A 27,082-nucleotide genomic window follows, 5' to 3' on the forward strand; every position below is an offset into this window, starting at 1 on the left:
AGATTCAAGCCTCTGGACCCTAGGAGGAAGGCAGAGTGGGTATTTGTTCATCATTTGTTTATCACTTATTCAACAAATCTAATTTGGGGCTGATTGTGTAAGCCATCTCTCAGCAGGATAGGAAAACACAAACCACAAGGCCCCAGCTTTGGTGTCAGTGGAGAAGGCAAACATGTAAACAGCAAGACATTGCTATGAGAGAAGATACTTACTGGTCAGAGGGTATCACACTAAGATTGGAAGGGTGTGAAGTTTCAGGAAAACTTCCTGGAAGAGGTGACACTTGATTTGAGTCTTGCAAGCAACTGATCAAAGGGGAACATATTTCAGAAGGAGTGGCCAAATGTAGAAGAGACACAAGATAAGAGGGCTTCTTAGGACATCAGTGGTAGAAACCAGAGAGTGGGAGGTGGGAAGTGGCAAAAGATGTGGTCAGTCGGTGAGGTAGGGGAAGCGGAAGCAGGCCTCAGGCCTGGAAAGCCCCCTTAAGACCTGTCAGTTTTATCTTGAGGACAGAGGGAGGCATAGAAGCAAATTACAAAGACTGAGATCTTCAAATTTGAGTTTTAGAAAACTAGAAAAGGGGGCTGTGTGGGGCATGGATTCCTTGGGAGCTGGTTGAAGACGGGTTGGGCAGGAGAGAAGTGATGAGTGGGTGAGCTGGTGGCCATGGGGACGAACTGAAGGCTGACTGATCCCTAAGGCATGAACGCTGATGACAGTCCCCGAGCTGGAGGGTAGGAGTGGGGAGGGGTGGGGGGTGCGGCCAACTTCCGTGTTAAGGGAACCAAAATATGTTGTTCTAAGAGTTTGGGTTTATAAAAAAGAATGAAATAATGTCATTTGCAGCAACATGAATGGACCTAGAGAAGGTCAGACTGAATGAAATAAGTCAGAGGAAATCAAGTATGTGCTATCACTCAAATGCGGAATCTAAAAAAAAATGGTACAAAGGAACTTAATTGCAAAACAGAAATAGAGTCTCAGATGGAGAAAACAAACAGGGTTACCAAGGGTAAAGGGGGTGGGGTGGGGAGGGATAAACTGGGAGTCTAGGATGGACATATACACACTGCCATGTATAAAATAGATACCTAATAAGGCCTACTGTTTAGCACAGGGAACTCTTCTCAATACTCTGTAATGACCTATATGGGAAAAGAATTTTTAAAAGAGTAGATACATGTATAACTGATTCACATTGCTGTACAGCAGAAACTAACACAACACTGTAAATCAACTGCTGCTAAGTCGCTTCAGTCGTGTCCGACTCTGTGCGACCCCACAGACGGCAGCCCACCAGGCTCCCCTGTCCCTGGGATTCTCCAGGCAAGAACACTGGAGTGGGTTGCCATTTACTTCTCCAATGCATGAAGGTGAAAAGTGAAAGTGAAGTCGCTCAGTCGTGTCCAACTCTTAGTGACCCCATGGACTGCAGCCTACCAGGGTCCTCTGTCCATGGGATTTTCCAAGCAAGAGTACTGGAGTGGGGTACCATCGCCTGCCAATAAATTTTTGAAAATCATAAAAACAAATTAAAATTTAAAAATAAGAGCTTGGCCTCTTTCATTGAAAATGACTGCTCCCAGAGAGGAAGGTGTGGAGGGGAAGGATAAAGGACAGCTATTTTTCATAGCAAAGCTTGTGAAACAATTTGACTGTGCCTATGAATAACTTTGATAAAAATACAAACTAAAAGAAATAACATTTTTTAAAGTTAAAAAAAGTTTAGGCTCTTCTGACCTCTCTGACCATTTCCTCCTCTGCAAAACGAGGTGATAATAAAAATACACACTTCCTATTATTGTTGGGGCAGGTGACTTAGTAAGTGTGAAAATGCTCAGAAGAGTATTTGTGAACTTTTGTTATTGATGGTTAACTTACTGTTGCATGAGTGATAAGTCACTTCAGTTGTGTCTGACTCTTTGCAACCCAAGGGACTGTAGCCTGCCAGGCTCCTCTGTCCATGGGGAGTCTCCAGGTGAGAATACTGGAGTGGGTTGCCATGCCCTCCTCCAGGGGATCTTCCCAATCCAGGGATCAAACCTGCGTCTCTTTTGTCTCCTGCATTGACAGGCGGGTTCTTTACCACTAGCGCCCCCAGGGAAGCCTTAGCTTACTATGCTATGATGATTACTGTGTTAGGAAAGTGGGCTTCTCAAGTGGAGAAGCTGCCACATCATGAAGGGTGTGTGGGGCTGGATCTGGGAGAAAAGCCTGGGCTGGAAACGAATTCTGGAACCATCGGCAGAAGTGCTGGGTGAGATCCTGATGGGAGTATGAAAATGAAGGAGAAAAATGGGCCTGGCCTGGGTCACAGGAAAACACCCATGATGGCCACAAAGGGCTCAAGAAGGTTGGGAAGGAAAGTGTCCAAAAAGGAGAAGAGGGACTTCCCCGGAAGTCCAGTGTTTAATGGAGGGTGTGCAGATTCAATCCCTGGTCAGGGAGCTAAGATGCCACATGCCTTGCAGCCAAAAGATCAGAATGTGAACAACAGAAATAGGACTTTTCTGGTGGTCCAGTGTTTAAGAATCCTCCTGCCAATGCAGGGGACAATGGGTTCGATCCCTGGTCCGGGAAGATCACGCCACAGGGCACCTGAGCCCCTTGGGCCACAGCTACTGAAGCCCATGTGCCACAACTACTGAGCTACTGAGCGCACATGCTCCAGAGAGAAGCCACCACCCCGAGAAGTGCGTGCACCGCAACTAGAGAAAAGCCCGCTCAGCAACGAAGACCAAGCACAGCCAATAAATAAATAAATAAACAAATCTTACAAAATGAAACAGAAATAATATTGTAGGAAATTCAATGAAGACTCTTATTTTATTTATTTATTTTTTTTACCTGGAGGAATAGGGTGGGGCGGGATGTAAGAGGGGGTTTCAGGATGGAGGGGACACACACACACCTATGTTCGATTCATACTCACATATGACAAAAACCATCACAACACTGCAAAGCAATTATCCTCCAATTAAAATAAATAATTTTTTTAAAGTCAAGGGAAAGAATAAGATTTTTTGATTAAAGTATAGCATTTTAAATAAATATCAGTTTGTTATGAAAAATGTAAAAAAAATAATGAAATAAGCATTTTACCTGTTTAAGAATAAAATTCTCTTTTACTGTGACAATTTGTAGTTGAAAGATATTTTATCAGAATAAAATGCAATATCTGTGTACATTAGTGGTTTTGTAAGTTCTGTTTTATGAACTGTTACTACATTAGTTCTTGGGGTTTTGTTGTTGTTGTTGTTGTTAAAAAGGGTCTGTAAGTCACTAACATGCACTTAAATTCCAAAGACTTTTAAAATGGTCCATGTTAACAAAATCTTCAGAAAAAAAAGAAAGAGCGAGAAGGACACAGTGAAAAGGCAGCCTGGAGAGAAGGAATGTGAACAACATCACAGGCTGCCATCAAGTGAGGTAAGAAATGAGAAGTCTCTGAATCTGGATACAGAGGCTGTTGGTGACCCTGGAGTGAGTGGTCCCAGGGCAGTGGGAGAGGGACTTGGGGCAGCAATATCACCCAGAGAGAGGAGCAGCCCTGAGGAGACCTCAGACAAAATATGGCTGGAGAAGGGCCCTGGAATTCTTGGTGATGAAGAAAATTTGAGAGTGAGTGAATGAGGGTTGTTGTCATTTATTCACTCAGTCGTGTCCGACTCTTGCAACCCCATGGACTGTAGCCCACCAGGCTCCTCTGTCCATGGGATTTCCCAGGCAAGAATACTGGAGAGGGTAGCCGTTTCCTTCTCCAAGGGGTCTTCCCTACCTAGGGACTGAAGCTGAGTCTCCAGCATTGGCACATGGATTCTTTACCACTGAGCCACCAGGGAAGCCCTCTGGAATCTTTTGCCATGAACGAAATTTGAGAGCAAGTGAGCAAGGGTGCAGGGGTTCAATTCCAAGAAGGAAATGGTGGCAGAAAAACCCAGCAAAGAGAAAAGAGAAGTGGCCCAGATCCTGAAGATGATAAAAGACAACCAGAAATAACTTAAACCAGAAGTCTGGGAGACTCGGGGCTAGTGTTATGGACAGAGGCCACCGGCCTTCAAAGAACCTTGAACCTGGCCTTACCGTCACTCTCTTTCCTTAGACACGGATTTCACCCTGGATGGGTGAGGACAGATAAGATAAGAATCCTGGACCAGTAAGACTCCATCCCCTCTCTCACTCTGCTCACATACTTCCATGATGCTTCAGAGAAAAGTCAAGATAAGGTACCTCGCCTTTGGTAAGGAAGACTTGGATCATAAAACTGTAGAACAGAATGTGTCCTTAATTCAACCCACCCATTTTACAGATGAGGCCAATGAGGCTCCAGCAAAGACCTTAGGGTGTCTAAAACTCAAAGCCCCATTTCAGTGATTCATGACTTTGACATTTCCAGAAAAAAAGGATGACAGTAAAGGGGATGATATAGGCAAGGAAGGGGCGGACATCCCAGTTACTCATCTCCTCAGTGCAGTCAGTCACATCCAGCTTTGTCTATTTGGCACCCCTAGGGTGTTCAGAGTCCTGGTCAAACTTGGGGCAAGCAGTCAAGGGCAGAGGGGTGGTCTGGGGAGGTTTGAAGAACAGCCAGCCTTCCCACTGCTGACATTTCTGACTCCATAAGTTTCTGCTCTGTCTCTGAGCTCAGAGGGGCTGAAGAAGATTCCAGAAGGATGGTAGGGTAGGAGGGGCTGCATTTGGTCTACCATGTATGGGCAGGGGATGGAGGTGGTTGTGGGGAGTGGGTTAGAGAAACCAGGACAAAAGCTGTTTTAATTCAGGTCTGGTTTACCCGAGTTAAGTGGAACTGAATAATCTGCAGTCTGTCATGTGAGTTTTTTTTTCCCCATGGAAATAAGAGAACAGAAATTTAGTGGGCAGAAACCCTCAGATTTCTCGTGTGTTTCTACCCTTTGCTTGCCCACAGGGCTTTACCGGATTTTCCATAGTTTCAGCCCTTCCTCTTGCTGCAAACAATCCATCTCACTTCTCTGTCTTCAAAGGAACACCTGTCTACCTCACCTCTGAGTTTTCTCAAAACAGAACTTATTTGAATTCTGTAGTGTAGAAATACACGCGGGCACGTAGGTACTCAGGAAGGTGTATTTGTGTGTGCATATGCTCAATCACTCAGCCATGTCCAACTCTTTGTGACCCCATAGACTATAAGCCCACCAGGCTCCTCTGTCCATGGAATTTTCCATGCAAGAATACTGGAGTGGGTTGCCACTTCCTACTCTAGGGGACTTTCCGACCCAGGGATCAAACCCACGTCTCCTACATTGGCAGGCGGATTCACCACTAGCACCAACTGGGAAGCCCCATCAGGAAGATGCTTCTCTTCAAAAGCCTCTGGTTCTCCCTACACTCCTGGATTCCTGGGCATGGAGTTCTGGTGTGATGGGTGATTTGGGATCGATAGAGGATTTTACCCAATGCCTGCAAAGCATAGGACATGGAAGAGAGAAGCAGGCATAGAGTAGTAACATCTTGGTTGCGCTGGGTCTCTGTTGCTATGCTTGGGCTTTCTCTAGTTGCGGTGAATGGGGTTTACTCTTCCTTGTGGTACACACAGGCTTCTCATTGTGTGGCTTCTCTTGTTGCGGAGCTCAGGCTCTAGAGCGTGGACTCAGTAGTTGTGGTGCACAAGCTTAGTTGCTCCACGGCATGCAGAATCTTCCCAGACCAGGGATAGAACCCGTGTGCCCTGCATTGGCAGATGGATTCTTAACCACTGAGCCACCAGGGAAGTCCCAGGTAATAACATCTTGATGGCAGAACAAAGGAACTGTGATAATCCTAACATTTTTATCAGTGTGAACTTTTTTTTCCAGTTTTATTGATATATAATTGACCTATAGCACTGTGTGAGTTTAAAACATACAGTGTAATGATTTGACTAATGTACTTCATGAAATGATGACTATTAGAGGCTTCAGTTCAGTTCAGTCGCTCAGTTGCGTCCGACTCTTTGCGACCCCATGAATCGCAGCATGCCAGGCCTCCCTGTCCATCACCAACTCCCGGAGTTCACCCAGACTCATGTCCATCGAGTCAGTGATGCCATCCAGCCATCTCATCCTCTGTCGTCCCCTTCTCCTCCTGCCCCCAATCCCTCCCAGCATCAGAGTCTTTTCCAATGAGTCAACTCTTCGCATAAGGTGGCCAAAGTACTGGAGTTTCAGCTTTAGCATCATTCCTTCCAAAGAAATCCCAGGGCTGATCTCCTTCAGAATGGACTGGTTGGATCTCCTTGCAGTCCAAGGGACTCTCAAGAGCCTTCTCCAACACCACAGTTCAAAAGCATCAATTCTTTGGCGCTCAGCTTTCTTCATAGTCCAACTCTCACATCCATACATGACCACAGGAAAAACCATAGCCTTGACTAGACAGACCTTTGTTGGCAAAGTAATGTCTCTGCTTTTGAATATGCTATCTAGGTTGGTCATAACTTTCCTTCCAAGGAGTAAGCGTCGTTTAATTTCATGGCTGCAGTCACCATCTGCAGTGATTTTGGAGCCCAAAAAAATAAAGTCTGACACTGTTTCCACTGTTTCCCCATCTATTTCCCATGAAGTGATGGGACCGCATGCCATGATCTTCGTTTTCTGAATGTTGAGCTTTAAGCTAACTTTTTCACTCTCCACTTTCACTTTCATCAAGAGGCTTTTGAGTTCCTCTTCACCTTCTGCCATAAGGGTGGTGTCATCTGCATATCTGAGGTTATTGATATTTCTCTTGGCAATCTTGATTCCAGCTTGTGTTTCCTCCAGTCCAGCGTTTCTCATGATGTACTCTGCATATAAGTTAAATATACAGCCTTGACATACTCCTTTTTCTATTAGAGGCTTAATGAATATCTATCATCTCATGTACGTACATCAATAAAGATGTAGAAAAAATGTTTTCCTTGTAATGAGAACTCTTAAGATTTACTCTCAACAATTTTCATTTATAACGTACAGCAGTGTTAATTATATTTATCACATTGTACGTTACATCCCTAAGACTGGGTCCAGTGGTTAAGACTCCACAGTTCCAATGCAGGCGTCACAGGTTCAATCCCTGCTTGGGGAACTAAGATCTCATATGCCCTGCCGCAGGACCATAAAACAAAATCCCATAATACTTATGTGAAAGTTTGTACCTTTTGACTACCTTCATCTGATTCCCCAGCCCCTACTCCCTGCCTCTAGTAGCCACAAATCTGATCTCTTTTTCTGAGTTTATCTGTTTGTTTTTGGAAGTGTAATTGACCTATAATACTATCCTGCCTGGTATACAACATAATGATTTGATATTTCTATACATCAAAATAATCACCATGATAAGTCTAGTTGTCATCTGTCACCATAAGAGGATATTACAAGGTTATTGATTATATTGCCCACACTGTACATTTTATACCCATGACTCTTTTAGTTTGCAACTGGAAGCTCATATCTCTTAATCTTTCTCACTTATTTTTCTCTCTTTCCCATTTCTTTCCCCTCTGCCAGCCACCTGTTTGTCCTCTATATTTAGGACTCTGTTTCTGTTTAGTTATGTTTGTTCATTTGTTTTTTAGATTCCACATACAAGTGAAATCACAAAGTATTTGTCTTTGACTTATTTCACTTAACATAATAGCTTCTAGGTCCATTGGTGTTATCACAAATGACAATATTTCATTATTTTTGTGGCTAAGTAGGAGTCCATTGGCATTATATATATATGCCACTTCTTTATCCATAGATCTGTTGGTGGACACAGATTGTTTCCGTATCTTGGCTATTGTAGATAATGCTTCAATGAACGTAGGGATGCATATATTTTTTTTAATTAGTGCTTTTGTTTTCTTGAGAAAAATACCCAGAAGTGAAATTTCTGGATCACCTAGTGGTTCTGTTTTTACTTTTCTGAGGAACCTCCATACTGTTTTCCATATGTCAATATACATTGCCACCACCGACAATAACAGCAAAAACAGTGCATGAAGCTTCCCTTTTCTCCACATCCTCCTCACCACTTAATTGTTGTCTTTTTAGTAATAGCCATTCTGACAAGTGGAAAGTGAAATCTCACTGTGGGTTTGATTTGCATTTTCTGATTATTAGTGATGTTGACTATCTTTCCACATGCCGGTATTCCATTTATATATCTTCTTTGGGAAAATGTCTATTTAGGTCTTCTGTGCAGTTTTCCAATGGGTTATTTATACCACTGAGCACTTTCCATCTATTAGTTCATTGAATCTTCACAGCAGTCCTAGGGGAACGGGGCTGCTATTATTCCATTTCACAGATGCAGAAGTGAGGCAGAGAGAAGCTGAGTCATTTGCGTCTGTTTGCCCAGCTAGTACAAGGTGAAGACAGGTTTCAAGATGCTGAAGGTTTCCCCACGTTGCTGATAATGTCACTTCCCTTCTCTCTCCCCCACCTCCAGCCTGGATAGCATTGTTTCACTCAACCATTCATCCCATACATAGGAGCTGCTCATGTGATTCAGGCTGCAGGTCGGCTGCTGGGGAAGCAAAACACACAGGAAAGGGAGCTAGCCTTCAGAGAGATCATACCCTACAGGGGAGACAATAGTCTGATGCATTCAAATAGAAGTTTTGCTAGACCTCAGAGTGACCTGGAGAAAGTGGTTAGTTCTGCTTTGGTGGGTCTCAGAAGAAGAAGCTTAGACCAAAACAAACAAAAAAAGGAATAATTTGATGGGCCAGGGACTGAAATGGGGACTTTAGACCTCTTCAATGTAGGGATTGTGCTCTTCCAGGAAGTACCCCATCAATATCTGATGCATGCACGAAGTTAAAGGAAGGCAGTGCTGGGCCCTGCCCAGCGTTCCAGCGATTAAGCCCTCACCTTGCAGTGCAGAGGGTGCGGGTCTGATCACTGGCCAGGGGGCTAAGATCCCACATGCTTGGTAGCCAAAAAACCAAAACAGAAGCAATATTATAGCAAATTCAATAAAGACTTTTTAAAAATGGTCCACATCAAAAAATCATTAAAAAGAGGAAACGGCAGCACTGATTCTGGGTACTGATTCAGCACTTTCAAGGGAAAGCGAATGTGTTCCCTTGAAAATAATTTGTAGCGGTTCCCATTCTGAGCTTCCCTTGTGGCTCAGCTGGTAAAGAATCTGCCTGCAATTCAGGGGACCTGGGTTTGATCCCTGGGCTGGGAAGATCCCCTGGAGAAGGAAAAGGCTACCCACTCCAGTATTCTGGCCTGGAGAATTCCATGGACCGTATAGTCTATTGGGTCGCAAAGAGTCGGACATGACTCAGCGACTTTCTCTCATTCTCTCACTTTCATCCTAGTCTCTGCTGCAGCTCAGTCATGTGGGAGGAAAATAGCACTGCCTCCCTCTGATGCTGCAGTTGCTATCAGCTGATGGGGAGGGGGGTTCCCAGTCTGTCTTCCTTTGTGGAGAATTAAAGGTGATGCCCTCTGGCTGGGAACTAAGAGAAGATGCTCTTTCTCCATGTCTCACCAAGGATGGGCATCAAAACTGGAGGAGGCCCTACTGTTGGGTATGTGGATGGATGGGTAATGGAAGGGCAGGTAATTTGCCCATGGATGGATGGGTGGGTGTGTGCACACCAGGAGCATCTGCACAGATTTGAAGTTCATGGACTGAGTGCTCAGCCCAGATCCCCCTGTGGCCCGCCCAGTAATTGAAAAAATCAGAAAGCTGCCTCTGAACAAGCCAGAAGCAGCCTTTCCAGGAAGCAGACTAACTTGAATTTGGGGGCAAACTTGGGATAAAACAGCAATATGTTTAGGCTGAGTTAAGGCTGCAGCAATTAAGTGGAGGAATAGAAGGATGTTAGGGGACACAGCAAACACACACCTGGTGGAGGAGGAAAGTGCCAGAAAGATAAGGATGAGTGAAGAAAGAGGAAGAAGCTGGGCACTCGAGCATGGGAAAAAAAAAAAAAAAACAGAGAAAGCAAAAGGATTGTCTTTGCTCAAACTTTCACAGCTGACAAGAGATTTCGCTGGAATGAAAACAAAATCTTCATATTTCATTTATAGCTAAATTCTGTGGGGAAAAAAAGGGAAAAGAAAACCTGTCACTGGGAAACAAGAAAGAGCAGAAATGAGGTGGTTTGAGTAAGAGGGGTTGGGTCTGAAGTGTTGGTGATAAGCCTTATCTCCTGGATTTCTCTTCAAGAGACCATTCCAACTCCCATCTAGATGCTCCACGGTCAGCCCTCAGTTCCCAGCCATGGCTGCAGCCCACAGAGGTGAGACGGCATGACTGTCTAGTCTGATGGACAGGTAGCAGGCTGGCTTCCTGAACTGGTTCCCCTAGATGATGGGTGAGTTTTTTGAGCTGGTTGCTACAGATTGTGGGGTCAGAGTTCTGTGTCTACCCACTGTCCATTTGTGAATTCAGTCTCTCTGTTTAGCAAATGTGAAGTGGTCACATATAGTAGGGTTTCCCTGGTGGCTCAGATGGTCAAGAATCCGCCTGCAATGCAGGACAACTGAGTTTGATCCTTGCTGGGGAAGATCACCTGGAGAAGGGAATGGCAACCCACTCCAGTTTTCTTGCCTGGAGATTCCCATGGACAGAGGAGCCTGGTGGGCTGTAGTCCCATTGGGTCACAAAGAGTTGGACACGACTGAGCGACTAAGCGCACCCACATATAGTTAGATACTATTCGAGCCTGAAGAAATGTATTAGAATGCAGGAAAACAGGTTTTACTTACTTTTGGCTTACTTACTTTTTTACTTACTTTGTGTCTTCATTGATGCATGCAGGCTTCCTCTGGTTACAGTGAGCGGAGGCAACTCCCTAGTTGTGGTGCGGGGGCTTCTCATTTCTGTGGCTTCTCTTGTTGCAGAGCACAAGCTCTAAGGCACACAGGCTTCAGCAGTTGTAGCACACAGGTTTAGTTGCCCTGCAGCATGTGGAATCTTCCTGCAGCAGGGGTGGAACCCGTGTCCCCTGCGTTGACAGGCCACTTAACCACTGGACCACCAGGAAAGTCTGGGGAACAGATTTTTTGAGAGCTCTGTCTTCTGGTAGAGAGCTTGAGAACAGAAAACTGGGTAATCCAAGCCTATTCATTCATTTACTTAACACATATATTTAGCAATTGTTCCAGGTTCCAGATCTTGTCCTAAGGAAGTGAGTCTGGCGCCGTGTGGGCAAAGACTGGGATTGAGAGAGAGTATGGGGGAACACAGGTACATGCTGATCCGTCCCAATAGATCATGTTGAGGCCTCAATCCCAATGTAATTACTAATCACATTCCCTTTCATTTTCAAGTCTTGCCTGGTGACTCAGATAGTAAAGAATCTGCCTGCAATGCAGGAGACCTGAGTTCGATCTCTGGTTTGGAAAGATCCCCTGGAGAAGGGAATGACAACACACTCCAGTATCCTTGCCTGGAGAATTCCATGGACAGAGGAGCCTGTTGGACTATAATCCATGGGATTGCAAAGAGTCAGACATAACTTAGCAACTAACACACTTCACTTTCAAAAGGGTCCTAGTTGGTCAGCCTAATTATGATGCCTTTGAGACACATGAGGTTGAGAGGGGAGGGCAGGAGCAGATGAGCTATAGAGGTAAGCAGAGGCCAGTGCACACAGGGCCTCAGAGGTCCCCTTAAATATAACAGGCTGGGCCTCAGAGGCACGAGTGGTCCATGGAGTGAGCTGCCCTGCTTACAGGGTGACTCTGCCAAGCTGTCACCTTGTTTTGTCAAACATTTCCCATTTTTCAAGAGAAACCATAAATCTGAATTTCTCTGAGAAACCTCTCCCTTTTAAAAGGTCAGGAACTAATCAAAAGCAAGTAAACAAAACCAGGAGTGCTAAATAAAACCTGAAGGCTGGATTTGCCCCAAGGATTGTCAGTTAGAAATCTCTTTTCTAAACTGTAAGTATTAATATCACAAGCTAGAATTAAGATTGCCAGGAGAAATATCTACAACCTCAGATATGCAGGTGATACTACTCTAATGGCAGGAAGGGAAGAGGAACTAAAGATGAATACCCTTTTGATGACGGTGAAAGAGGAGAGTAAAAAACCTGGTTTGAAACTCAGCATCCAGAAAACTAAGATCATGGTATCTGGTCCCATCACTTCATGGCAAATGGATGGGGAAAATGTAGAAGCAGAGACAGATTTTATTTTCTTGGGCTGCAAAATCACAAAATCATGGACAGTGACTACAGCCATGAAATTAAAAGACACTTGCTCCTTGGAAGGAAAGCTATGACAAACCTAGATGGCATGTTAAAAAGAAGAGGCATCACTCTGCTGACAAAGGTCCACATAGTCAAAGCTATGTTTCTTCCAGTAACCGTGTATGTATGTGAGAGGTGGACCATAAAGAAGGCTAAGCAACAAGGAATTGATGCTTTCGAAGTGTGGTGTTGGAGAAGACTCTTGAGAGTCCCTTGGACTGCAAGGAGATAAATCAGTCAATCCTCAAGGAAATCAACCCTGAATATTCCTTCCTTGGAAGGACTGATGCTAAAGCTGAAGCTCCCGTATTGTGGCCACCTGATTCAGAGAGCCAACTCGTTCGAAAAGACCTTGATGTTGGGAAAGACTGAGGGCAGGAGGAGAAGGGGGCAACAAAAGATGAGATGGTTAGATACCATCACCGACTCAATGGACTTGAATTTGAGCAAACTCCGGGAGATCCTGGAGGACGGAGGAGCCTGGCATACTACTGCTGCTGCTGCTGCTGCTAAGTCGCTTCAGTCGTGTCCGACTCTGTGCGACCCCATAGGCTGCAGCCCACCAGGCTCCCCCGTCCCTGGGATTCTCCAGGCAAGAACACTGGAGTGGGTTGCCATTTCCTTCTCCAATGCATGAAAGTGAAAAGTGAAAGTGAAGTCGCTCAGTCGCGTCCGACTCTGAGCGACCCCATGGACTGCAGCCTACCAGGCTCCTCTGTCCATGGGGTTTTCCAAGCAACAGTACTGGAGTAGGGTGCCATTGCCTTCTCCTGGCATACTACAGGGGTCACAAAAAGTCAGACTTAGCAACTAAACAACAGCTAAGTAAGAAAAGAAGGCTGGAGGTTGCAGAGATTTATTTTGAACCAAGGGATCCCCAAAAGTAAAACCAAGGACAGACTTTCCCAGGTTTATCTGCTTCTTCACCAGAGATTTATGGCCCTGTTTATTAGTAACTTTGGGGTCATGCTAGGGTAATTTGTCACTAGAAATAATTTACTTTTTAACCCACCATTAAGCTCCTAGCTGGCTAAATTCAACACAAGCTTCCAATGCAAAGAGGCTATGTGGACTTTGAGCCTTGATTGCTTGTCCAAGGACTGCTGCCTGGAGGTACAGAGGCCCTCTCCTTTCCTGGGTCAGTTAAGGACTCTGGAGATCTTGAGGTCCTTTTTCTTTCAATTTAAGGAAGAAGAAAGTAATTTTAAGGGTTCTAAAGTCAGAAAAAGAAATTGTGTAGAACCATTTCAAGGTGGACTTCCCTGGTAGCTCAGTGGTGAAGAATTTGCCTGTCAATACAGGAGACATGCGTTCAATCCCTGGGTCAGGAAGATTCCCTGAAGAAGGAAATGGCAACCTACTCCAGTATTTTTGCCTGGGAAATCCTATGGACAAAGGAGCCTGGAGAGCTATAGTCCATGGGGTTGCGAAGAGTCAGACATGATTTAACAACTGAATAGCAACAAAGATACAAAGGGCCATTGTCTTATGGGTCACCCTTCGATGACATCTTATTGCATTTTGAATAAAACTGAAACTCCTCACTCTGGCTCACAAAGCACATATGCCCAGGCTCCCACCCACTCTTCCAGCCCCGACTCTGCTGCCCTCTGACTGGAAGGCTCCTGCCCCTACTTGAGTCAGGGATCGCCTTCCCCAGGAATCTTCCCTCACCTGCCCTCCGTCCTAAATCATCCGGAGCAGATGTCCATCTAAGCCATAACTTCCTTGTCTCTCAATGAACTGCATGTACTTGCCATTTTTATCAACCTCCCTCATGCCTGCTGCAGGCCATTCCTTTGACGCCGTCAGGACAGCAAAAGAGAAAAGCTACGGAATCAGACTGAGCCAGGTTTGAATCCCACCTCCACCACTTCCTTATCTGTATGAAAAGTGAAAGTGTTAGTTGCTCAATCCCATCTGACCCTTTGTGACCCCATGGACTGTAACCTGCCAGGCTCCTCTGTCCATGGGATTCTCCAGGCTGGAATGCTGGAGTGGGTAGCCATTCTCTTCTCCAGGGGACCTTCCTGAACCAGGGATTGAACCTGGGTCTTCTACATGGTATGCAGATTCTTTACCATCTGAGCCACCAGGGAAGCCCCACTTAGCGTATGACCTCAAGCAATTAGGATAATCTTGCAAAGCCTCAGCTTCCTCGAAAGTGAAATTCAAAGTAAATACCAAGATATGGCCACTTAGCAGGACTGGTGTGACAAGTAGGGCGGGTACTAAGGGCAGAGTGGTGGGTGCTGCATTGGTGAAGGTTGGGAGAAGGGCAGCGGGAGAACTCCCCAGAGGAGGGAAGGCTACCTAGAAACAGGCAACAAAACTTCACCTGTACACACTCGGGAAAGCAAGTGCTATTGGTGCCCTGCCCCGATCCCTGCAGGCCGTGCCAGGGCACAGCTATGCTCCCTTGGTGGACTTCCAACCGGCAGCATCTGCAGCCCTTTCTCTGGCCACCAGAGCCCGCTCTGCCTCCATTCAGGTCTGGCTGGAGGTGTCAGGGAATTAACACTTCCTTCTCCACTAAGAGCAACTCTCAGCCAATAACTATGGGGCATGGTATATCCATTGAAAAAGACCCTGATGCCAGGAAAGATTGAAAGCAGGAAGAGAAGGGGATGACAGAGGATGAGACGGCTAGACGGCATCACTGACTCAATGGACATGAATTTGAGCAAACTCCAGGAGACAGTGAAGGACAGAAAAATCCTGGTGTGCTGCAACCCATGAGGTTGCAAAGAATCAGGCACAACTTAGCAACTGAACAACATGGTGTATCTGTCTGTGTACCTTCTCTGCACAGGTAGGAAGCGTCAAGGTGGGGGTTCTACTTTATCTCCCAGACCTCCCCAGCCGAGTTACACTCGACAAGCTCGTAGTGGTACCTCTGTAATACACCCTTTACTGCCTGCGTTTCCCTCCCAGCTCACGTTCCTTCCCTACTGGTATTCCCTGGGGTCTCTCTTAAATAAGCATCTTTCACTCAAATTCTTCTCTTGGGATTGCCTCTCAGAGAACTCAAATTTCTGCGAATGTATCCTATAAATTAGCTTACACATACGCAAAAACCACATACATTCAATTTATTAATCCACCATTTTTGTCACTGTGAGATTGGAAACAATGTACCTCCCAGGCTTAGGATCCACCCACATAGTAGAATACAGAGCCACTATATAAAAGAATGAGAACGTACTTTACATCTTGATAAAAAAAACAATGTCAGAGCCATATTCATGAAAAAGGCAAGATGTAGAACAGTATAAATAATGCATGCTGCCATTTGTGTAAAAAATTTGTGTATGTGTTTGCATATCCCTAGAATCATTGTATAAAAAGAGATTTAAAAAAAAAAAAAAAGAATCTTAGCAAAGGAGACCTCCAAACACATAACCTGGACTACCCTTTACAAGAGACCTGAATGGCCGGGAGATCAGGGTGGAAAGGAGAACCTTTTCATCATACACCTTTACACATTTTTTGACTTTGATACTACAGACAGGTTCATCTATTCAAAAAATAAAAGTACCATTAAAATAATAAATAAGTGAATACACAAAGAGAGGTACACCTTTGTGCACTGAACATATCAGCTCTAGTGTGGAATGGTCAGACAGGCTCCTGCTGGCGGGCTCAGCCCCAGCTGCTTGGGCTCCTGCCAGCCTGCAGGCTCACCCACCAAAGTAGGTCCTACTTCCTTCAGGGGAAAGCGCGGGAGGATCTGTTGGCCTTCCCTCTGTGTTCACCCGCAAGAGCTACCATCACCTCTGCCCCCAAGGAAGAACCAGTGGCACCTTCACCCCCACACAAGGAAGCCCAAGCAACCCCCTTTGGCCCCAGACCTTGTGCTGAAGGCACTTATCTTGGTTCAAGAGCAATCTAAGCCACACACACAACTCACACTCATGCATGTGCACACACACACACATACACACACACATGCCTGTGCACACGGATGAGAATGGCAACCCAAGCAGGTCGCTCCTGAGTGAAACGTCACAGCCCCGATTTCCTAACAGAGGTGTCCATCCAGCAGCCTGGGCACCCGCTCTTTGGTCCCATCACGTCCTGTCTGCTGCAAGGGAGGCCACTTGTGGGGAAGGAGCTGTTACTGGAGGGTATCCACATCGGGACCAGGTTCAGTCATCATGTCCTTGTACTGTCGTTTGAAGAAGCCGAGCTGTGGAGGCAGAAGCAAGTGAGTGAGGGCACCCGGCTGGGGGAAGGGGGTGGGTGAAAGCCATGCAGGACAGGCAGGGAGACTGGGGGACCAAGAGATGCAAAGAAAAAACACGGCAGGGTGTAGAAGAGCCCTGGGGAAAGTGGAACAGGAAGGGCATTGCTACTGGGAAAGGAAAGAAATAGAAAGCATAAGAAGAACTACTCCTTATATAGCAATTGTACCAGAGACCATTCTAAGTTCTCTAGAGTTATGAAGCCAATGACCTCCACAAAATGGGTATTTCCCTAGTGACTCAGATGGTAAAGAATCTGCCTGCAATACAGGAGACCCAGGTTCAATCCCTGGGTCAGGAAGGAGAAGGAAATGGCCACCCACTCCAGTATTCTTGCCTGGAGAATTCCATGGACAGAGAAGCCTGGTGGGCTACAATCCATGGGGTGGCAAAGAATCAGACAAGACAGTGACTTTCACTTACACTTAGTCTCATTGTACAGCTGAAGAAACTGAGGTTCTGTGACACCCCCCCCCAGGTCACCCAACTGGCAGCAGAAGTGGGAGTTGACAGTGCTGAGTGAGAAGCAGTGGGGTGGGGGAGGGGAGCAGGCAGGAAGAGGGTCCCGGGGGAGTTACCTTGTACAGACCAGCAGAGATGAGGGCCAGGAGCACAAGCCCCCCTACTGAGCTGCCCACAATCAGCGGGACAGGGTTATGTACTTCGTAGGACTCCACCTTGGTCTCTGTCTGGAGCAGGGAGAGGCGGAGGGGTACATCAGAGGAGAAAGACTCTGGGTTTCTGGGGGTTCCCCAGTCAGACCTTGTGTGCTCCCTGAATGCCATGACTAACCCCTCCCTGTCCCCTGTCCCCTCCAGGCCCAGCGCTCACTCCTCCTGCCCATTCTTCTTTCTCCCCAACAAGCCCAGCCTCCTCTCCTGCCTCTAATGGTCGCGCTGTGTCCCAGACACATACCTGGGCCACCACAAATGCATCCTGCCCTGGAAGCAGGGTGAACTCTGACTCATCAAATAAGATCTCCGCTTTGCTCACAACTTGAAGGTGGTTGTGTGAAGTCTGTGGGAGAGAGAGAGGATGGGAGCTGGACCCCTAGGCCCTGAAGGATCATGACTCATGCCCAGCCAAGCCTCGGGCCCCCACAGACCTTGATGTACCAGTCAAATGAGAAGTTGCTCTTGAGGGTGACCTTGAACTCCTCCTGGATGCCAAAGGATGGGATGGCACACTGGATTCTCTGGCAGACAGCAACGGAGCAGTTCTGGGGAAGGGAGGAGAAGAGATAGGTGAGCAGGAAAGCTGGATGCAGGACTTGCCCTGTGAGCCCAGGCTGCTCAGTTGAGAGGTGGTACTGGGTACGGTGAGGGGGTGGCACAGAGTCTGCGTGCAGCCCTGAGGCCGGGGCTTAGTCTCACCAGCACTGGGCTCTTCTTAAGCTCCGCCAGGAAGTCAGAGTGACGAGGGGCAACCTCTGTGGTGTTACATCCACTGGACACGTCCTGAGGAAAAGGGACACGGTGAGGAAGGGATTGAAGTGAGGCTCCTGGGTCCACCCTCCAGGTCAGGAGAGGGTCAGGAATGGCTCCACAATCCAACAGAAGAAGCAGAAACGATTTTAGGAAAGACCAGGGGGCTGTGGAGGGAGGAGCTGGGCCCACTCCTCAGAGCCGTCTGGGCTTACCTGGGAGAAGGTGACCTGGGGCTGGGACCACACGGTCACCTTGTTCAGCTGGATGGGGATCCAGAAGACCACACTGATGGGCAGTTTCTTCCGGCCCAGGTTGTTGAACTGCATGGTGGGGGAAGGGTGGGTATCAGGGCTCTGGCTTGTCCACCCCCACCAGCAACTAGAATCAGGTTTCCCACTCCCAAACATCAGGGGAGTCCTGGGAAGGGGCCCAGGACTGAATAAGGCCTCACAGACCCAAGCACCCTGCCTTCTGATGCTTTCTGAGAGGTAGGAGAGTGTAGTGGTTAAATACCACTCCTGAGCCAAACAGGCTGTCGTAAGCAGCCGCTCTTCCACTTACTAAGGGTGACACCGGGGGGCGTGTTCTGTTAACCTCTCTGAGCCCCAGTTTCTTCATCTATAAACTGGGGGAGACGACAATGCCTCCATCACAGAGTCATTAGGAAGATGAAGAAAAAAGTAATTACATACATGTGTGTATACACATGCATGCTCAGTCACTTCAGTCTCTCTGTGACCCTATCGACTGTATCCTGCCAGGCTCTTCTATCCATGGGGATTCTCCAGGCAAGAATACTGGAGGGGGTTGCCGTGCCCTCCTCCAGGAGATCTTTCTGACCCAGGGATTGAACCTGGTCTCCTCCATTGCAGGCAGATTCTTTACTGCGGAGCCACCGAGGAAGTTCCATGTATATACGTGTGTGTGTGCATGTGTGATGCACGTGCTTGTGTGTGTGTGAGGAGTCAGAGCAAGCTTAGAAGAGAGCCTGGCCCAAAGCAGGCACCTCATGCATGTTTCCCATCATTCTTTTTTTTTTTTTTTTTGACAACACAACATGTGAGATCTTTGTTCCCTGACAAGGACCGAACCCGTGTGCCCTGCAGTGGAAGAGTGGAACTTTTTAAAAAGTCTTTATTGAATCTGTTAAAATACTGCTTCTGATTTACGTTTGGGTTTTTTGCCCTGAGGCATGTGGGACCTTAGTTTCTTGACTAGGGATCAAACTTGTGTCCCATGCAGTCAAAGCACGGAGTCTTAACCACTGGACCCCAGGGAAGTCCCTCCCCATTGTTCTTTCCTGTCAACCTGGTTTCCCTCCCCAGGCTCCTTCTCCACTCCCCACCTGATACTGATGCTCCATAGCGTGTATGGTCTTCTCTGAGGCTGTGAAGTTGAGATATTTGGTGGAGGCCTCAAGGCTGATGGGAGAAAGAAGAAGGGGCAGGAAGTGACAGAACATCAGGGGAGTCCTGGGAGGGGGTCTCGGGCTAAGGGTGTTAAGGGGTAAAAAGGCACACAGGAAACGCAACTGAGAGAGCGAGAGCACGACGGTGTGCAAGGACCATGTCGGGGGACCTGCATCGTGTGCCAGTTTGGCCCCCAACACACACACACAAATGCACACGTGTGCACACATAACTTCAGACACACACAAGCACACGTGCACAGACTCGCGCACAGATGCTCGATGCGCCATGTCCAGCCCAGGGGTGAAGGCAGAGCAAAAAGCCGCGGAAGCCAGTACCTGGTGACCACCATATACACAGCATATTTCACAGGCAGCTCCAGCTGGAATTGAGTTTTGTTGTTCCCCGGCATGTTGTTCTCACTGAAGGGAAACAGAGAGCTCTGACCAGCTCTTGAGAATTGAGAATCAGCCTTTCCTTCTCCTATTTCTCCTTTACCCTCTAGCACCAACCAACCACTGAGTCCTGTCCTCTCAGCATCTTAAACACTGTCCTTTAAATCTAACAGAGGAAATAGAGATTGTAGGGAAGCCCAGGGCTGCCCCGTGGAGTTCAGGCCCATCCCAACTCACCTGGATGGATGCCTGGAGCACCTTCTTTTTCTCACTGGTCCCCTGAACTCAAAACCACTCCTGCCCTAATCCCCTGCCCTCCTGGAGAGAGATCTTTCTAGCATGCAAAGGTGATCACATCCTGTCCCTCCCAAGTTCAATGGCAAACTCCCTAATAGCACCTGTCGGTCATTACATGAAATGGGCCATATCTAATCTAGTCCTTCAACTCTGCCTCCTGAGCTCAAACTTAGCCTGACATTTGCCGTATCCCGGCATGGCTTGGTCCACACTTCCTTCTCTCTGTATTCATGCCCACCTTCAATTTGTGCCTTTGCTGGGCTTCCCTCATGGCTCAAATGGTAAAGAATCTGCCTGCAATGCAGGAGACCCGGGTTTGTTCCCTGGGTTGAGAAGATCCCCTGGAGAAGGGAATGGCTACCCGCTCCAGTATTCTTGGCTGGAGAATTCCCTGGACAGAGGAGCCTGGTGGGCTATAGTCCATGGGGTCACAAACAGTCAGACATGACTGAAAGACTAACAATTTCTTTCACTTTTTTCGGCTAACTCACAGCCCAAATGAATCTTCCTCTCTGAACACCAAGCTCTCAACAACACTGGACATCATTCATTTCATACTGTATGGTAATCATCAACTTTCCTGTCCATCCTTGCCACTAAATTATAACCTCCTTGAGGCAGGAACCACAGCCATCTTGTCTGTTGCTATCCCATCAGCCCTGGGCAACATGCCGGGCATGGGGTGGGTGCTCAGTTGGCATTTCTTGAGTGAATGAATGAGCTGAAGGGAGAACCAGTGGGGAGAGGGCAATGGTCTACCATCAGCATGGGGCTGGGACCTCAAAACTGATATGTGGTGGGAAGCCAGGCATAGCTCACCTGGTAACATTGGTCTTGAGAAGTAGCTTGTTTCCAAAGTAAGTGTCAGGATTCACGTCAAATGTGACATTAAAGGTGATCTGGAGTTGGAGAAAGGAGAGACAGTGACAAGAGGAAGAGAGAAGAAACATCCCAGATATTCATCAGCTGAAGAATGGGTAAATAAAATGTGGTACATCCATACAACAGAGTGTTATTCAGCAATAAAAAGAATCAGAGTATTAATACATCTTGCAACATGGGTAACCCTTGAAAGCGTGATGCTCAAAGAAGCCATCATATTGTATGATTCCATTTATATGAAATATCCAGAATAGGTGAATCTCAAGACAGAAAATAGATTAGTGGTTGCCTAGAACTGGGACAGATGGGAAGACATGGGCTGATGGCCAAGGGGAGCAAGGTGTTTTGGCGGGGGTTTATAAAATACTCTAGGACTCAGGCTGTCCAGGGGTTAAGAATCTGCCTTGCAATGCAGGGGACTCGAATTCAATACCTGGTCGGGGAACTAAGATCCCACATGCCTTGGAGCAACTAACCCCAAGCGCTACAACTACTGAGCCTGTGGACCACAACTAGAGAGTTCATGAGCTGCATTGAAAGATCCTTCATGATGCAGCAAAGACCCCACATGCTACAGCTAAGACCCAGTACAGCCAAACAAATAAGTAATATTTTAAACATTAAATTAAAAATATAATACTCTAAAATTGATCACACTGATGAATGCACAACTCTGTGAACATTTCAAAAGCCATTGGATTGTATACTTTTCTCAGTTTATTTATTTATTCATTTTTGACTGCATGAGGTCTTGGGGTGTGTGGACTCTCTAGCTTAGATTGTGGTACTTGAGCTTAGATTGCCCAGTGGCATGTGGCATAGGATCTTAGTTCCCTAACCCAGGATCAAGCCCGTGTCCCCTACATTCCAAGTCAGATTCTCAACCACTTGACCATCAGAGAAGTCCCTGGACCACATACTTTGAATGTTTGTGTTAGTCATTCAGTCATGTCTGACTCTTTGTGACCCCATGGACTATATAGCCTGTTAGGCTCCTCTGTCCATGGAATTCTCCAGGCAAGAATACTGGAGTGGGTTGCCATTCCCTTCTCCAGGGAATCTTCCCAACCCAGGAATCAAACCCAGGTCTCCTGCATTGCAAGCAGATTCTTTATTGTCTGAGCTGCCAGGGAAGCCCAATGGGTGTATTGTAATGGTAGATGGATTTTTATCTCAGCAAAACTTTTTTTCAAAAAAAAAAAAGAGAGAGAAAGAAAGATCTACTTTTAAAAAGAAGAAGGAGAAGGGAATTCCCTGATGGTCCAGTGGTTAAGATTTCACATTTTCATTGCCAAGGGCCTGAGTTCAATACCTGGTCCAGGAACTAAAATCCCACAAGCCCTGCAGTGTGGGAAGAAGGAGAAGAACTAGGGAAAAATTCAGAAGAAAACAAAGGAGAAAAAGGGAGGAGGAGCCAGCAGTCTGACCTCCGAGTTGTCTGGGAAAATGGGGTGGTTTATGCCACAGCTGGTTCTCTTCAAGATTCCAGACCCTTCGGTGGAGACATCAGACTCACAGCTCAGGCGCCAGAATCGTTGTGAGCGCTGGTTCTGGAAGGCAAGGGAGGCAGAGCTGGTGAAGTCAACCGGCAGCCACGGGGGCGGGGCAAGCAAAGTCAGACGGAGCCTGAGAAGGGTTTGGCTACCTGGCTGCTTGACACCCTCCGGTAGGACAAGCCAGACGGGTAAAAGAAGGTGACCTGAGTTCTGTAGGAGTCCTCGCCCTCGTTTCTCACAGTCACCGTCACGTTCAAGTCCCGGGGTCCACCCACCACCAGGGTGTCCAGGCTGTGGAAGGAAGAAGCCAGGCCATGAGAGGCTGGGGGCTTCCCTGCAGCGAATGTGCTCTGGAGGGAAGGAGGCACAGACACTGGGAGAGAGAAGATAGTGGATGAGGCGGCAGCAGCTGCTCTGTGCCAGGCTCCCTTGGGGGCCAGGAGGAGAACAGAGCGCCAGGTCATGGTGCAGTTTTGGGGGTAAAAAAGAGGACAGGGAACTCACTCCATAAAATTGAAGGTGATGCTGAGGTCATCCTGGCAGACGGTGTCGTTGCCACAGTTCTTCTCAAAGGGAAGCTGCCAAACACAGAATATGAGAAAAACAAAAGGAAATCGGGACAGGATATAAAATGAAACAGCAAAGTGAAATCTTGAAATAAAGTGAAAGTGTTAGTCGCTCAGTCGTGTCGGACTCTTTGGGACCCCATGAACTGCAGCCAGGCTCTTCTTGCCTGTGGGATTCTCCAGGCAAGAATACTGGAGTGAGTTGCCCTTTCCCGCTTCAGGGGATCTTCCCGACTCACCGAGGCTGTGAAGAGTCTCAGAGCGTCCACAGCCAGCACTGGCCTGAGGCCCCCATAATTGTGTGCAGGCTCCCCCACCAGAGAGAAGTTGAGGCGCAGAGCAATGGGGGTCACTGAGTCCTCCACACAATCCTGAGAGACAGTGAGGGGTTGGTGGTCCAGGCTTCTCAGCTTCACAAGCCCACCCCCTGCTTGGAGGATGGTCACCCCCTGCTCACCAGTAACCGGAGCTTCAGGGTCTCGCATTTCTGACTCAGCCTCAGCGTCTCTACACGTCTGCGTGTGCTGTTCTGTGTCTCATCAAAGATGGCCAGGGAATGGGGGCGACCTGGGTCCAGAGCCAGGTCATAGGTGATAGTGCTCTGGGTATCTCCTGAAGGGGTGGGGAAGAATGGTGTTAAGGAGCTAGGCTTTGGAGTCAGACTGGCAAGAGGTGGCGGCCCTGTTCCTCTGCTACCCAACTGTCCAACTTTGGCCACATTAGCTGACCTCCCTGTGTCTCTCATTTCCTTATTTTAAAAAATTATTTCTGTATTGATTTGGCTGAGCCAGGTCTTAATTGCAGCACACAGGATCTTTTAGTTGTGGAAACAGTGGCAAATTTTATTTTCCTGGGCTTCACGATCACTGCAGCCATGAAATTAAAAGATGCTTGCTCCTTGGAAGAAACCTAGAAAGCATATTAAAAAGCAGAGACATCACTCTCTGACAAAGGTCCATCTAGCCAAAGCTATGATTTTTCCAGTAGTTATGTATGGATGTGAGACTCAGACCATAAAGAAAGCAGAGCACTGAAGAACTGATGCTTTTGAACTGTGGTGCTGGAGAAGACTCTTGACAGTCCCTTGGACTGCAAGGAGATCAAACCAGTCATTCCAAAAGGAAATCAACCCTGAATATTCATTGGAAGGACTGATGCTGAAGCTGAAGCTCCCACACTTCGGCCACCTGATGCAAAGAACCAACTCATTGGAAAAGACCCTGAGGCTGGGAAAGATTGAGGACAGGAGGAGAATGGGGCAACAGAGGATAAGATGTTCGGAGGGCATCACCAACTCAATGGACATGAATTTAAGCAAACTACGGGAGATGGTGAGAGACAGGGAAGCTTGGCATGCTGCAGTTCATGGGGTCACAAAGAGTCAGATACAACTTAGTGACTGAACAACAACATGGGGTCTTTTTGCAGCATGCGGGATCTAATTCCCTGACCAGGGATCGAACCCTGGCCTCTGCATTGGAAGCGCAGTGCCCTAACCACTGGACAACCAGGGAAGTTCCTCCTTATTTTTAAATTGAAGATAATAATTGTTTCTTTCCAACAGTGAAAATAAAATTGTGCCTATGAGGCATTTAGCATAGTGCCTGCCACATAATAAATGCTCAGTAATTAATACCTATTCTATTACAAGCTAGAAAATTAAGTATATTTTTAAAGTATATTGCTTTTCACTTTTTTCTCTTTGTCTTTGTTCTTCAGCAGTTTGTACCTTGGGATGGTACAGTGTCTAGTGTTGTGGGCATTGGTGTAATGTACCAATTTATGGTTCCTTTTATATTTATCTTGCTCTGACTTGGTAGAGAATCTTGATGTCTTTCACCAGTTTTAGAAAAGTCTTTACCACCATTTCTTTTTTAAATTCTATTTTATATTGAAGTATAGCTGATTAACAGTGTTGTTTTAGTTTCAAGTATACAGCAAAGTGATTCAGTTATACATATACATATTTTTCAGCTCCTTTTCCATTATAGGTTAAACAAGATATTGATTGAATATAATTATCTGTGCCATACAGTAAATCCTTGTTTACCTATTTTATATATAGTGATGTATATCTGTTTGTTCTGCTCCTAATCTGCTATTAAATGTATTGAATTCTCAATTCCATTCTATTTGTTTTTCAGTGCTAGTGTTTCCATTGAACTTTTAGGAAATCCAGATTTTTTTAATGAAGTTCTCCATCCTCTCCTCTTTATTCTTGAAGATATTAATTTTAGTTATATTTTAAATTCTGATTTGATAATTCTAATATTTGAATCATCTGTGGGTCTATATCTATTGTCTGTTGTTTCTCTTGCTTGCCGGTCTCAATAGACATTTTCCCAATAGAAGGACCAAGGTGTTTTTCAAGGTCCCACTCAAATCTCTGCTTCCCCAGCAGCTGGATTTCTTTTCAACTCATTAGCTCTCCAGTTGCTGTCTTCCACTGAGTTTCTGGAAGTATTGACCTGGAAATGCATGACTTAGAAGTCAGCCAATGACTTTGTATGGAATTTCCATGTAGATTTTGGGGGATCTTCTCTGTAATTCTCTACTCTCCAAGACTTCACTCTCAATTTCTAGCCATGTTGTTTGCCCGAACGCTGACTGCTATCTCCTCAGTCCAGTAAGATTATTGCTAGAAAACTAATTTTATCTCCTCCCCTTGTTTCTCTCTAGAACCACCGTTACTCTTTCTCACCCCAAGCACAATGCCACTCAGAATAGAGATGAGGGAGGGAGTCAAGTTAGTTGTGATAAAATACATGTCTGAATGCTTTGTGAGTTTGTGTTTAGCTTAATCAACTCAGTCTCCCCTTTGAACAAATTATTGTTGCTGCTTAGTTGCTAAGTCATGTCCAACTCTTTGCAACCCCATGGACTATGGAGCTTGCCAAGCTCCTCGCCCATCTCTCAGTTAAAAAAATATATCTGGTTAGTTCACAGGGTGGGGCCCTTCATTCTATAGAGAACTGAGACTGTAAAGAAGTGCCAGAGACTTACTTCTTTGGTGGTGTTTTCTGGGCCTCCCCACCCATGCCCTAGCAGGGGAACCATCTGCTTATTCCATCCAAGCTTGAAGAAGGCTATCAGAGCCCATCAATGTCCCCAGTCATTTAACCTCTTGAAATTCACCCACCCAGCCTCACCTTCTCCCAGTCGGTCCCATGTGCTCTTGCGAACTTGGAGGCAGACTTTGACCTGCCCAGCAATCTGGCCTTTTACCACTGGGTCACGACACTCATACACGTTCCTCTTCACTTCCTTGGGTGTGAACTCCATCGTCGCCTCAACTTTCAGCACAGGCTGTGACCTGGGGGGAAGCCAGAGGGCCATCAGGGGCCATCGTACAGCAAACACACTCCTTAAAAAGAAGATACCTGGTATGCTCTCACCTGAGCAGCAGCACATGCCCCTGAGCCCCGACAGCCAAGTCTACCAGTCCATCCATTGTGAGGTCCTGGCCCCCGCTCAGTGACTGCCCAAAATACTGAAGCCTGGGGGAGATCTGTGAGCCTGTGATCCGCTGACCGTGGAAAAGAGGAGGTGAGAAAGAGGTGGGAAAGAACAGAGAAGAGAGTCACTCAGTCTCCCAGGGTGACCCAAGGAGAGATTGTCTGGGCTCCACTCAAGTCACGCCTCCCACAATTTCTTCAAAAATTAGGGTAATTATTCAGCTTTAAACCACAACCTTGAGATGATATAAAAAATTTCCATAATTGCTGGGTTTTCCAGAGAAAATAAGAAGCTTCACAGGAAAGAAGAGACAGTATACTATTTGACTCAGCTGAATCTCTTGATTCAGCTGGATCTCTCTTACGTGGTCAGGAAAATGCAAACACTCTGTATTGACCTAACCAAATTTATCATATAAATTTAATGTGGGGGTGGGATGCAAAGCATGTGAATATCTGAAAAGAGAGGCCTCAAAGAGAGCTCAGTCCTCACCTTCCATAGTAGGAAGTCAACGCAAAAACAAAAATCAAGCAGCAGCAATATAATTGTGTCCTTGGCAAGTACGGAGAATCATTGAAAGAGCTGAAAGTGGTTTCCTCAAGAGGAGGAAAAACAAAGAGGAAATCACAGTGTGGGTATGAAAATTGTTACTTTTCATAATAAGCTGTTAGGAACAATTTTGACTCTTCAATCTATGTGGAAAATTAACAC

At 46.5% G+C, this 27,082-nt stretch overlaps 1 protein-coding gene and 1 non-coding gene across 2 annotated transcripts in view; both read right to left on the reverse strand.

The window, feature by feature from the left end:
• Window positions 1–15,276: 15,276 nt before the first annotated feature.
• The window catches only part of LOC102396526 (integrin alpha-M), a 37,211-nt gene continuing 25,405 nt past the window's right edge, over window positions 15,277–27,082 (reverse strand). Inside the window, exons 15-30 of the mRNA XM_006070383.4 lie at window positions 26,311–26,441; window positions 26,065–26,228; window positions 23,373–23,527; window positions 23,155–23,286; window positions 22,854–22,927; window positions 22,499–22,640; window positions 22,281–22,403; window positions 20,791–20,870; window positions 19,618–19,701; window positions 19,216–19,291; window positions 18,083–18,190; window positions 17,817–17,900; window positions 17,549–17,662; window positions 17,359–17,460; window positions 17,022–17,132; window positions 15,277–16,388 (exon numbers count right to left, since the gene is read on the reverse strand). Coding sequence (XP_006070445.4) covers window positions 16,317–16,388; window positions 17,022–17,132; window positions 17,359–17,460; window positions 17,549–17,662; window positions 17,817–17,900; window positions 18,083–18,190; window positions 19,216–19,291; window positions 19,618–19,701; window positions 20,791–20,870; window positions 22,281–22,403; window positions 22,499–22,640; window positions 22,854–22,927; window positions 23,155–23,286; window positions 23,373–23,527; window positions 26,065–26,228; window positions 26,311–26,441 — 1,752 coding nt within the window. The 3' untranslated portion in view covers window positions 15,277–16,316. The remainder of the gene's footprint in view (window positions 16,389–17,021; window positions 17,133–17,358; window positions 17,461–17,548; window positions 17,663–17,816; window positions 17,901–18,082; window positions 18,191–19,215; window positions 19,292–19,617; window positions 19,702–20,790; window positions 20,871–22,280; window positions 22,404–22,498; window positions 22,641–22,853; window positions 22,928–23,154; window positions 23,287–23,372; window positions 23,528–26,064; window positions 26,229–26,310; window positions 26,442–27,082) is intronic.
• Window positions 24,358–24,429, reverse strand: TRNAG-UCC. The gene has a single exon. It is a non-coding gene; the product is annotated as a tRNA-Gly (tRNA).

This window comes from Bubalus bubalis, chromosome 24, assembly GCF_019923935.1.
Source record: "Bubalus bubalis isolate 160015118507 breed Murrah chromosome 24, NDDB_SH_1, whole genome shotgun sequence".
Taxonomy (NCBI): Eukaryota; Metazoa; Chordata; class Mammalia; order Artiodactyla; family Bovidae; genus Bubalus; species Bubalus bubalis.